We start from the raw sequence: 12968 nt of genomic DNA, 5'->3' as shown, positions 1-12968 counted from the left end.
TTTGTGATAGGAAGTAGCCTAATTGCGATTTAATAATTTGTTACATTAACACGGATATTTAAGTAGTTAATAATTGGAAGGTAAATAAATTATTGCTTTATTTTAAAGAATAAATATGTCACGATTATTAGAACCTATTAACGGAATTATAAAAAAAGAACTTAATTTGTAGTCTATGTGTTCTTCCAAGCTATGTTCTACATCTCTATGCAGTCGTTCTGAGGATGCCTTCTAATAAACATCCATCCAAACTTTCGCATTTACTATATTAGTACGACATTAATATGATAGTGCTTTCGTAACACAGGTTGATCCGATTTCGTTTAAAGTTGCATTTTAGCGTACACTTTCAGATAAAAATTGTTGTGCGACAGAGGCCGGATCGCTTCTTCGATTTTGTGATTGTCCTACGGAAAATCTCTTCAGTTTTAAGTCCAAATTGTATAATTTTACTTTGCAACTGATCACATTAAAAATCAAAGTAACAAGCTGAAGGTAATTTGAGTACGATTGTATTGAAATCGATGGCGTTCGTAACTAACAAAGGGCCTGCCAATGCCGGTGTTCATGGGAAGTGGGCCAGTGAGCGCAGAGCGGGACTGCAAGGACGTTTGTCTCTGTTACTCAGGGCTAGCAACATTCAGTACACCCCGAATACTGATGATGACAAAGAAAATTGGCTTGCAACCTTAGTCTTATTGGTGGATGAAAAAAACGTAAAAACACCCAGTAACATATTTCATACCAGTAAGTGTTTCCCATATCGATGTTAAACTCGTGGCACCCCTATAATCTTACAAGGTTAACCTGCATACTGTTACTATTATTTGGTTAGTGGCCATTTTAGAGCATGTATTAGAAATGATTTAAACGAGATAAAGACCCAAGGAAGGGAAGTGTGGCAGTTAGGAGATAAATGGTAATTTACACCAACCATTTGTGAGTTACAGTTAGGTTACATTGCTTAACTTTGAAAGATATTCAAAATTCAGTTTAGTTGAATTATATTATGTATCTTAATTCAATTGATCATAATCCTATTTCTCAACATGGCGTCAAATTGTTAATCTATCTGTTTATGTGTTTTGCACAAATGTAAATATTTTCTTTTAATTTATTTCAAACGTTAAATGCTACTGCAAAAGTATGTTATTTCAAAGTGCGTGGGCTTGTAATTAAATTACAGCTAATAAGATCTTATATCTCAAGGTGGTAAATACTAACGTATGACTTTTACAATGTATTTTTATACTATCTGATGCCAGCGACTCCGTCTACGCGGTATTAAAAAAAACTTAGTTGTAAGCCCATGTTTTCTTCCAGACTTTGTCCCATATTTGTAACAAATTTCAGTGAGATCCATACAGCCGTTCTGGAGATACATTCAAACAATCATCCATACATCTAAATATTCGCATTTATAATATTAGTAAGATTATGAACAGTTATATTTACGCAAAGAGCTAGTTTTAGTATCGTAGTATTAATTGTCATATTGTCAGCTAAAACCATACATATATCAATTTGTTTTTTTAACAGAGAGCCAAAATAATCTTACTAGTATTATATAATGTTTGGGTGGATGGATGTTTGTTAGATGGTACCTCTAGAATTGCTACATGGATCTTGTTGAAATTTGGCATAGATGTAGAGCAAAGTCTGGAAGAACACATAGACTACTAATGAAGTTTTTTTAATTAAATTTTTAAATTTAATTCCGCGCGGACGGAGTCGCTGGCGCAGCTAGTATTTTAATAAAATCATGTGTGTACCTATACTTTGCAAGTAAGCTTTGCCATGTAATTTGGCGACGGTCATCGTTTCGTAATATCAGTTTAACGAGTAGAATGCTAAAATTATTGAATACCAATACAAACGCATTGAAAGTACGTGACCTTTTTATATTCGTCGTGTTGTAATCTCATCTTCAGCTTAATTGAATATCAGGTTAATACCCTGTCGTCAGTTCTCATTTGACATTTACTTACTGACCATAAACATATAATTTTACCAACATTACAAATGTGTTTAGATGGATGGATGTTTGTTACAAGTTATCATCGGAACGCCATTAACGAATCTAGATTAAATTTGGCACATACTTAGAACATAGTCTGGAAGAAAACATAGGTTATTTATTATTGTTTTTATTCGGTAGTCACGGGCGACAGCTAGTTTTAAATATAAAAGCTGCGTCCAAAGCCCTATAAATTATCGCTAACTGCAGTAAGCGTTGAACTAACCGGTGAAAGGGATTAACGGTTAACCGTATATGGTTATTATAACTGACAGTTGTTAAACCCAGTGAGGAGGTGCGACAAAGCATAATAAACCTAACAATGTTCTATGTTTACTTTCTAATTTTGTATTTGATTAATTGCCTTATTAAATAAAAATACATATAAAAGGTACCCTTTAAAAAAGATATGTTATTAATATGTTATTATTAGTTTGTAAAATACGGAAATATTAGTACGAACTAAATGATTTTATATATTTTTTTGTCATTTTATACTTACCTATATTATCCCTAAGTAAAATAGGACGTATATTTATAAATTTCGATGTTTATGTCATGATCTAAATTCTTGTAAGTATGTCATTCAAATGAATCACGACTATTCTTTATTTGTGTGTCGTTTATGGTTATTTTAAGCTAAAAAATGAAAACCTGTCCACATAAAAGAGAAAGTGTTTTATAGGTTAGGTTCTATTTTTCCGAACACTTGTTTGCTTTGAGATCTATGTTAAGCGTCGATCGTGAACAGATTGCTTACGGCTCTCGCTCAGGCCGTGGGCGTACCACGATCATAACAAATCTTGTTACCTGCCAACAAGAGTTAAGTCTGTATTGAGCCTATGCTGTTGATATTACTATGGTTTTATTTAAATTGTCACATTTAACAAACGTCGATGAATGTTTCTTTTAATCTTGTTTATGAAATGCTCAGCAAGTTAACTCAATATATGTACATTCGCACTAAAACTTATATTTACTTGGTACTTATAAGTTACTTACCAGATGTATGATTGTTTTTAATAAAAATATGAACCATTAATTGCTTTAGTGAAAAACGCCTGTGAAAAATGTAATAGCAATTCTTTCGAGACACATTTTAAGAAATTTATTTCTACGACGAAAAGATGAGAGAACAATGTGGAAATAAACAAAAATATAAGTAATATTTAAAGTTTTAATAATTGCTTTGTTTCTCTTGTTACAGGTTAAAGAAAAAAGCAATCGGGAAGATTTAAAAACTGATATACAGCATAGAAAAGAAACATTTTATAGGGTAAGCGATATTTATATTGAATTAAAGAGCAAATTCTCCTTTCATGTAAAAAATAAGTAAAACTCCAATTAATATTGCAGGAGGCGCCTTCAGACGAGGATTCTGCGGTGTCCTCCGCGCCCGCCTCCCTCTCCCCGCAGCCGCACGTCGACATGTGGGTAAGTACAATAGATGGCGCTGACATTCTATCGACATATTCATTAGAAAACATAGACATTCTCTAAGAATTTCCATTAGATATATCCCTAGCTGTTCTATCTCCTAGTCTATCGTTCTCTTGGATAGTGTTATTCAACATGTTACAATTTTTAACCATGATTTCGAAATCATTAAATTCGTAATATTCACCTCGTTTTTAAAATTAGATCTCATGTTGATTTCATTAATTGGTTCTTAATTTAGTTAAAGCAGGTAGCTATTTTGTCCAATTACGACGTAGATAATTTAACACCGCATCCTGCATGAACCGTAAGTTTAATTGGAAGACGATGATAAATATTTATATAATACATAACTCGGGTATGTTAAATAATTGACAGATTATAAAATAACAGGACAGGCGTATTATAATTTTCTTTGATATTGTTATAATAATTCGATATCGAAGTTTGCCTTTGAATTAGTTTTTTTATATCGCCTGAAATCGTTGAAATAGCAAAGCGACCGTTGCCCATAGACATACGCAATTGCAGATGTGTCTACCTTTAATCGACGGAAGAGAGGGATTTACAGAAGAATATTATCCCTTCCCATGCATCTCCTCATCTGTAAAATCTACTTCTACTTTACATCCTTTGCTTATAAGAAAGAGGTGGGAAGGAAAATAGGACTAAAATTAGGCTAGATATACGTTTGTGGTTACAACGGTTCTTGAGCCGATGACCTTGGACTATTGCATGTAAACTTTGACTATAGAGTTATATGTGCGCATCATTTTAACAGTTAAAATGTCAGCATTACAATGTTCATATAATCATGTTGTCGCGTAGTAAACTGCGCTGTGTAGTGAGTCTTGCGTCATTCGTTGTAACTTGTGATCCATTGTGTAGGGCGACCATGTTTCTAGACTTATTTAGGACAAGCAAACTAAGATAGAGTAATTTATTTTTTCCTTCGCACTTCGTAAATTAGTTTTATTATTATTTTTAATATATAGACGATATAATAAGATTGCTTGCTAATGTAATTTTTGCAATGTGTAGTCATATGAAAAAGACTTTTTCTGTTTACTGTCCAATTTTCTTTTTTCAAATTCCTTAACTGTTATGTTATAAAATTTTCAACAAAAAATATTCCCATTCTTTGCCTATTTCGTGGACACACTAACGCCAGAAGTGCTCCATAGAGTGGCGCCTTGAGGGTCCTTAACTTAAAATCCTTGGCCATTTCTATTATATTATCTTTATTCATTCCATTTTATATTCACTATTGTAAATCAATTTGTTTATAAATGTTAATTGTTTTAATATTATAAATACATAATATATATAGTAATACATAAGGAGCCCCACTGCTAGTTAATATTTTACAATCACGTTATCGCGGCGACAGTAAAGCCGTATGCGAAGTACAGTCGTGCACTGAGGGTCGTTTATTACCATTCTATTACACTAGTTGTAAACAAAATTACTTTTGCATGTAAAGATTAAATATAAGTGCTTTATTTTAGTATCGCCAAGATATAATTCTTGCAGTATCCCCTCCGCAGCGCCAGTCGCGTGACTGTTACTGCGATTGCCTACAGTCGCCAGTACTCCGCGGTGCGTAGTACATACATCGCTTAGCATATCAATATGGTTTCGATGTGTTAAGTGGCGTCAAAGCGTAATCCTCGCGATAATACCCCTTACGCGTAGCGCCCCCGTGACGTAGTGTCGTGTAGTTGTCAGTGTCAGTAAGGCGTGTGCGCTGTGTGTGTGCAGACGTGTGGAGAGTGCCGGGCTGCGGCGACGCGCGCGGCGGCTGCGGCGGCGGAGAGCGCGCGGCTTGCGGACGCGCTGCGCGACGCGCGCGACCAGCTCGAGCTAATGGAGTTCCGTCTGCTTGAGTTAGAGGACGCACACCCGGAGAAGGTACGTCAATTTTTTAAATTGTGGTAAAAGTTTCCAAACTAATAATTCATTTATATTCGTTAAATACTCTACTAAAAATCTACACTAAGTGTGACCAAGTTATGACTGAATACGGCAGATAGTATTTCAAGCAAGATTTATACCAAACTGACAGAATTTGAGCTGTGCGATATCTATGTTAGATCTTGATAAACAACATAGTCTAAATATTACTTCTACATAAGTGAACATTTTGTTGGAAATTAGTAAAGTATTAAGAATGGTGAAACCTTAAAAGACTAAGTACATTCCTTTACGTGGTCGATGTCGCGGAAATTTTATAATAATAAATAGTGCTTGCCAGAATCAACTCAACCTCATAGCTGGCAGTTAAAATAAACGCAAATTTATAAAAAAAATATCCTGTAGTAGATACTGTAATTTTAATCTGATTGTACCTGTTTGATCATTGTTTCTTAAGCATATTTTATTAGCGCGCCTAACATTCCTGAGGCGTGAGATAGTTCGCTATAAGGTCGGCATACCAATAAGCAGAAATTGTGTCATATTTACAACATTAGTTTATTTCTGAATGAAGTTAATTTAACATTTTTGTCATAAATATACAGTAAATGTAGATTTTATGAATTAACGTAAAACATTCTTCATTATATATTAATGACCATTACTTATTTGCGTAAATAGATACTCAGTTTGTCGTGAATAAGTTTTATTTGAATAATAGATGTTGACCGCGACTCTGTCCGCGCGGAATTATAAAAAGATTCAATTAGTAGCGTATGTTGCCAATGAAACTTAAGGGACAGATCTACAAGTCCATCGTAAGACCTGTCGTATTGTACGGATCTGAATGTTGGGCCACCAAGGTTTCGGATGAAAGAAGATTGCATGTAGCTGAAATGCGTATGCTAAGATGGATGTGTGGTGTGACAAGGAAGGATAAAGTTAAAAATGTGTATATTAGAGGAAGTTTGAAAGTAGCGCCAGTGATCGAGAAATTGAGGAGTAAAAGATTAGCGTGGTTTGGACATGTTATGAGGAGGGATGATGATGATATAAGCAAAAAAGTAATGAGATTGAATGTGGATGGCTACAAGGGTAGAGGAAGACCAAAAAAAGTATGGAATGACTGTGTGAAAGAGGATATGCGTAAGAAGGGGGTAGACTCGGATATGACGGCTGATAGAGATGTATGGAGGAGTAGTACATGCTGTGCCGACCCTCGATAGGGATAAGGGCAGGTTGATGATGAATTAGTAGCGTATGTGTTCTTCCATACTATGTTCTAAATCTGTGCCAAATTCAGTGAGATTTATAAAATCGTTCTAGAGATGCCTTCAAACAAACATCCATCCAAACATTTGCGTTTATAATATTAGTAAGATGACGTCTTAAATGAAGCCTTTTAATGAAGAAGAGACAGCAATCGGTATGTGCCAATTACGGCGAGCGGATATACTCGCGTTATATTTACTTACAAATTGTTATATTGTTGTTTTAATATCTTTTGTTACCAAATACTTTGTTTTCAGTTGTACAAAACAAAACATTGTACAAAAGTATGTGCATAACAACGTGTTTTACAAAATTTTGACGATAATCTTACTAATGTTAAAAACTAGCTGTCGCCCGCGACTCCATCCGCGTGGATATATAAAAAAACTTAATATAAAAGCAGCTCTTCAAGGCATAAATTAGAAAAAATGATTAAATAGTATCCTATGTCCGTCTCCTGGCTCTAAGCTACCTCCTCACCAATTTTCAACCATATCGGTAAAACCTTTCTTGAGTTATAAATAGTGTAACTAACACGACTTTCTTTTATATATATAGGTGCAAATGTTTGGATGTATATATGGATGTTACAAGGTGTTTCCAGTACGGCTGGATATCGCTGAAATTTGGCATAGATGTAGAACATAATCTGGAAGAACACCCTATGTGTTCCTAAATAAGTTTTTTTTTTTAATTCCGTGCGGAAGAGTCGCGGCCGACAACTATTAGTAATATACATAAGGAAATGTTACAAAACTAGACGCAGTGTAAACCCATGTATCGGCAGTCGTTAGCCAAATAATTACGGATATTATGTAGAAGAAATTACGCGGAATATTAATGTAACAGTAGAAAGGGAAAAGGCTGATTAGATAATTTACTATATCCTAATAAAATACCTGTTAGATAAAATATCTTTTACAATCGATTTTATCGAATTATTTCTCGATTGTAAAATTTTATCAATCATCTTTTATTTATTCGTAGTGTTGTTTATAACAATGGAATCATATCGATAAACTATGGAATGTAAATAATGTGATATACAACATTATTGTTTTAATAAATCTATTATATTATGTTTAAGATGAATAGTCCGATGTATAATTTTATGATGAACACATTATATAATTGTTTAGTGACGTCATCAATTCGAGTTTAATGTTATTGTATATTCATAGCAGGTATTTATATGGTTAAAATTTTGTTAAGATAAATTATATAATACTAGCTTTTGCCCGCGATACCGTCCGTTCGCAATTAAAAAGAAACTTTATTAGTAACCAACGTGGTCTTCCAGACTATGTTCTACATCTATGTCAAATTTAATCAAGACCCGTTAAGCTGTTCCGGAGTTATCTTCAAACAATCCATCCATCTAAACTTTCGCATTTGTAATATTAGTAAGATTGTTATCTGTAGTTTGAAATAAACTCAAGGCATAATGTGTTTATTTATATTGCAGTAAATCAGAAACAAAGATGGTATTACCTATATTTGTTTCTTTAAATAAATCTACTTTCTAAGGCCTTTAGACGTCGCTTGAGACGGGCTGCTTATGAAATGACCCTTGGCATTGAAAGGACTGGATCAGCTCTGAGCCTTAATACAATTAGCAATACTCTGACCTAGTTAAGTCAGGCAGTTTAGTGTTGTAACATTATTAAAATAAGTTTCCACTATCGAGACATGAACAAAAAACATATTGACATCTCATTCATTTTCTTCGGAAGAAAGAGATAGAGCTATGTTTGTTTTGTCTAACGGCGGTGACGATTGGCATTTATCTTTTGTTTATATTATGAAATGAGAAACTTTTATTTATAGTTGTTTGAACATTCTATGACCAAAAAACTCTGTATAATATTGTCATCCTTGTCTTTCATCTTTGACAAACAGAGACAAAACCCATCGTAATTCGGTTAAAAGTGCTATGCTTTATTTATTTTACCTTATTGTTTATTCAAAATTAGAATCAGTTAAAGAAGAGACATAAATTTGTGACATACACATTAGGTGGTCACGATTTTGAAATTTAAAGTAAGTTCGCGTCGCCTTGAGACAATATATTGCGTTATACGTTAGCTCAGTTGATTCAAGAGGTGGGGTTTTTAAAACTAAAAGACAGTACACATCATTGCTATACTCAGAAATGTCTAATGATCATTGAGGGTTTAGTATAATATCAGAAATCTCTATTACTGTTACTGTATTCATGACTCTGAGTATGATTTAATTACTGAATATGATAATCAAAACAAATTTTAAGTCTATCCAGAATTTAGTTCTAATTGGAGGGGACAAAGTTATTGTCTTTCCTATGCGAATTAATAACTTTACTTTTTAATCTATATTTTTGACCCTGGTCAATAAATCTGTATTCTTTTGACTACGTCTTTAGTGTTACCTGAATATCTTACTTTTTACTAATATTATAAATGCGAATGTATAGATGGATGTTAGAAGTTATCTCCAAAACGGCTGGATAGATCTCGCTGAAACTTGGCATAGATGTGATATAGTCTGAAGGAACACATAGGTTACTAATTATATTTATGATTCGCCGCGCACAGAGTCGCGGGTGAAAGCTAGATTATATAGAAGAGCTAATTTCTTGCTGCTACCATAAAATAACATTATTTTTATGACATCACCTATAAAAAGTAGTATGAGATTACAAAAATATCAAAATAAGGTATGTTAAGTCATGTGGGTAGGCATTTAGTTACCGTGACCATAACAAAGATTTGTGTTTGTTGTGTTTCCTCATTAGGAGACTAATCTGTATCTTTATGCGGCCAGTTGTGACGTAAACAAGCGTGGGAGTTGACTTAACGTGATGCTGGAAGGTTACGCGTACATTCTAAGGAAAGGATATCTACAAGGTTATTACGCTTTGTTGGTTTTTCTTCGCAGTTTTCATTCAATTGAATTGTATAAATTATGCTCGTAAAATAATATTTTTTATCACTTTGCTGTAATCTTATTAATATTATAAATGCGAAAATTTATAGACGGATGAGAACGGCATCCTGGATTATAATGAAATTGGGTACAATTGTAGAACACAGGAAGAACACATAGACTATATTGTTTATTCTGCGTGAACAAAGTCGCGGGCAAAAGCTTGTGTAATAATAATTTTATATCATTGTAAAATCTATTTCTTGCAATTAGATTTAATTTTGAACATTGCGTTACTATTACTAGATACGCACGTTGTTTACGTCCTAAGGCCGGTCAATACTTTGTTTGGAATCGACGAAGCGTTGACGTCCTTTAACCAACAAAAGATGGCTGCTAACTGTGAATTAAAAGTAATTGAGAAACACCTTGATGCTACTCGAAGGTGTTCGCTGACAAATCTTACTTCTTAATATTATAAATGCAATGTTTAGATGGATGTTTGTTTAAATGTGTCTCCGGAACTGCTGAATGGATCTCGATGAAATTTGGTATACATATAGGACATAGGCGAATTGTATATTTTGTAATTCCACGCGGACAAAGTCGCGGGCGACAGCTAGTAACGAATAAATCTTAACCATTAATTAACAAATGTAAGTTTTGTTGGTTAATAAGGCTTCTTGTATTAGCAGATGCTTGTAGGCCAAATTAATGGGTAATAAACACTATGATTGTAAGTAAGAAGGTAACAAGATAATTCCTTAAATAACCGCAGCAGCAAACTGAAATTTGTTTTGGTGTGAGATTTGTACACAGCCGTCTAAATCAAACTAAAAAAAAACACGGAGATTGCTCCATTCCTTGTATACCTAGACTAAAAATCATGTCTAAATCTTAGTCGGTTTATCTTTTAACCAGTTTAGTTGCAGAAATTCACACAGTTATTGAGGTGTGGCTAGAATCCATCGTAGCATTTCGGTTGCGCTCTGCCGCCTGGCAGTCTTCCGTGCTTCAAGCTTGCTCTATTGATTTACACTTAAACTTATTACATCTAAGCAATTAGTTACGTTGTTTTATTGAGGGCAACATAACGATATGTGTAAAGCCAAACAACCCGCACAGGGACAGCGTGGTTGACTATGGCCTAGTGACCCCTAATTTAGAGTAGACTCTGTGACCCTCAGTGGGGACGAATTGCGAGGTGATGATGATAACGACTGGTAAAAATCTCTGATACAATTCTCTGAGAAAATACCTAAAGATAAGTTTATAGGGGGAATCTTAGATAGCAGAAAAACTAGGAAAGAATATTGATGTAAAAGTCAAGAGAAACATCCATCTCAAGACATTCTATTTGAGGTTAAAACTTTGAAATTGCACAGATAGGAAAAAACTACTTCCTTACAGTAAACCGCGATCTAGTGATACTATCTCGTGATATAACAAATCTTTAACCGTAAAATTGTTTTTGCTATTCGTTCTCAAATGCACTAATTAACGTATGAAGTGAATGGACGTGTTGTTTGTAATGTATTGCATTGGCGCAGGCAAGAGGATTGGAATGAAATCTAATTAGACTGTATTTATGTGGACTAGTATGAAATATCTAAAGTAGATAGTTACGGCCAGAACAACTAACTCAATTAATGTTAGCTTCTTCATCTTCCAAGGTCTGGTCGTCTAGAGACTTGTGCTCTATTTTTATTAAAATTAATATATGTGTATGATTATTATACTAATATTGAACCAGTCGTAAAATTTCATATTTTGGCTTTCTCTTGTAAATATGTTTGGTTACCATTTTATGATCGTACAAAATGGGCTAAATGTTACGTAAATGTTGTGAACTCATGAGTTTAGGCTAAACCTTTAGTTAAAAAAAAAACCAGTTTAAATCTGAAATTAAGTAGGTATTATTCATCGCAAATTTATTTTGTTATGTCACAAAAAACGCAGACTGGACCGATTATTTTTGTTATTCCATGCTTAAGTTCAATTTTCTTGTTTCCAGGGTGCTAGGGACAACCTAACCGACTCGGATTCGGGCTGCGTGTCCCCCGGTTCCCGGATAAAGGACTCCGCGTCGCCGGAACTCAAGCGAATGGATTCCGGATACAAATCTCCTCAGGTGCCGAGCAGTCCGTGCAACCCACGACGGCACCTTACCACTCCACACGATGACTTCAAGGAGGATTTCGCTAAAGCACAAGTCCTGGCGGAAATCCTGGACAGGAACTCCGAGACCAGTGACTCTCTGAGAAGCAACCCTGTGAAAGATCATTTGGAGCAGATGATACTGAATGCCGCCTCTCCGGAGGATAGGGGCTGCTTGGAGCAGGTTTTAATGTTGTTGTACAACTACCAAGCGCTTAGCAGTTCTGTTAGCGAAGATGAATGTTATCAGGTTTGTCTCCTTTATCTCTTCTTTATCCATTCCCAGAAAATGTATCTACCTTCCTTTTTTATTGCTAGCATCAGAGTCAAAAAAATTGTAGTTAAAAATAATTTCATAATACCTGATGACTCGTTCTAACAAGTTGAAATTATATTATTATTATTATTAAGAAGTTTAATTAAACCAGAAATTATTAATGTTTTTGATTAATTTACTTCAGATAAAACTTCATCAATTTTTTTTATAAAAAACGTACATATGCCAATTTGACTTCTCACACTTAATCAAATTTGACATTTCATAACCGCTGAATTCATTAGACATTTTAACTAATTAAAATTATCCGTGTCCACAGACGAAACCAAAAAGAATTTGCGATTTGAAAACAAAACAAGAAATAGACAGTCCATTGCACAAAACTCATAAAGCGATCGCAACAGTAACGCCTTACCAGCAGAAAGGCAAGAGTGAATCACTCGAAAGTCTATGTATAGAGGAAAGGAAACCTATTAATTTACTACAAGAAAGTGGAATATTCGAAGGCGTTGAGACTGAATGCAAAAGTACTCAGACAGACGTGAACGATAGTTTCGAATGCAGTGGCGAATTGAACACTGAAATACAACGACTGAATAGTATTAGAGAGAAGTTAGAGAGGCAAGGAGTTAGGAATAGGACGTTAAGTGCTAAAGAGGAAGGGGAAGGACTAGAGTGCAGGTGTGTGAAGTTGGGGAAGAAACACAAACAGTATTACGAGAGGAGATTGAAGTTTCTAGAAGGAAAGATATCTATATACGAAGCGGCGCAGGACGTTAAGGAAGCTAAACTAGCGCAGAGGCTACAGAAAGAGTTTCTACTCGAAAACAGAATACAGGTACGTAACAATACAAAAGACATCAATTTTAAACAAACGACGCTTAAGATGACACGTCGAGTAGAATAGTAATCTTGTTCCGGACGTGCCAAATCAAATGCTGTTTATATTTTTTTTTATATCATAAGGTGGCAAACGAGCGAGCGGCCACC

The 12968-nt window shown here is 34.6% G+C and overlaps 1 protein-coding gene across 1 annotated transcript in view; it reads left to right on the top strand.

The window, feature by feature from the left end:
- Pif1A (PFTAIRE-interacting factor 1A) overlaps positions 1 to 12968 on the top strand; it is a 90370-nt gene that overhangs the window by 68110 nt on the left and 9292 nt on the right. The window contains exons 6-10 of the mRNA XM_013317925.1: positions 3225 to 3293; positions 3374 to 3451; positions 5216 to 5365; positions 11559 to 11951; positions 12298 to 12816. Coding sequence (XP_013173379.1) covers positions 3225 to 3293; positions 3374 to 3451; positions 5216 to 5365; positions 11559 to 11951; positions 12298 to 12816 — 1209 coding nt within the window. The remainder of the gene's footprint in view (positions 1 to 3224; positions 3294 to 3373; positions 3452 to 5215; positions 5366 to 11558; positions 11952 to 12297; positions 12817 to 12968) is intronic.

The sequence above is a fragment of the Papilio xuthus genome, unplaced genomic scaffold (genome assembly GCF_000836235.2).
Source record: "Papilio xuthus unplaced genomic scaffold, Pxut_1.1 DF826933.1, whole genome shotgun sequence".
NCBI classification, from domain to species: domain Eukaryota; kingdom Metazoa; phylum Arthropoda; class Insecta; order Lepidoptera; family Papilionidae; genus Papilio; species Papilio xuthus.
Note: the sequence above shows the minus strand (reverse complement) of the source record. Positions and strands in the feature narration are given on the sequence as shown.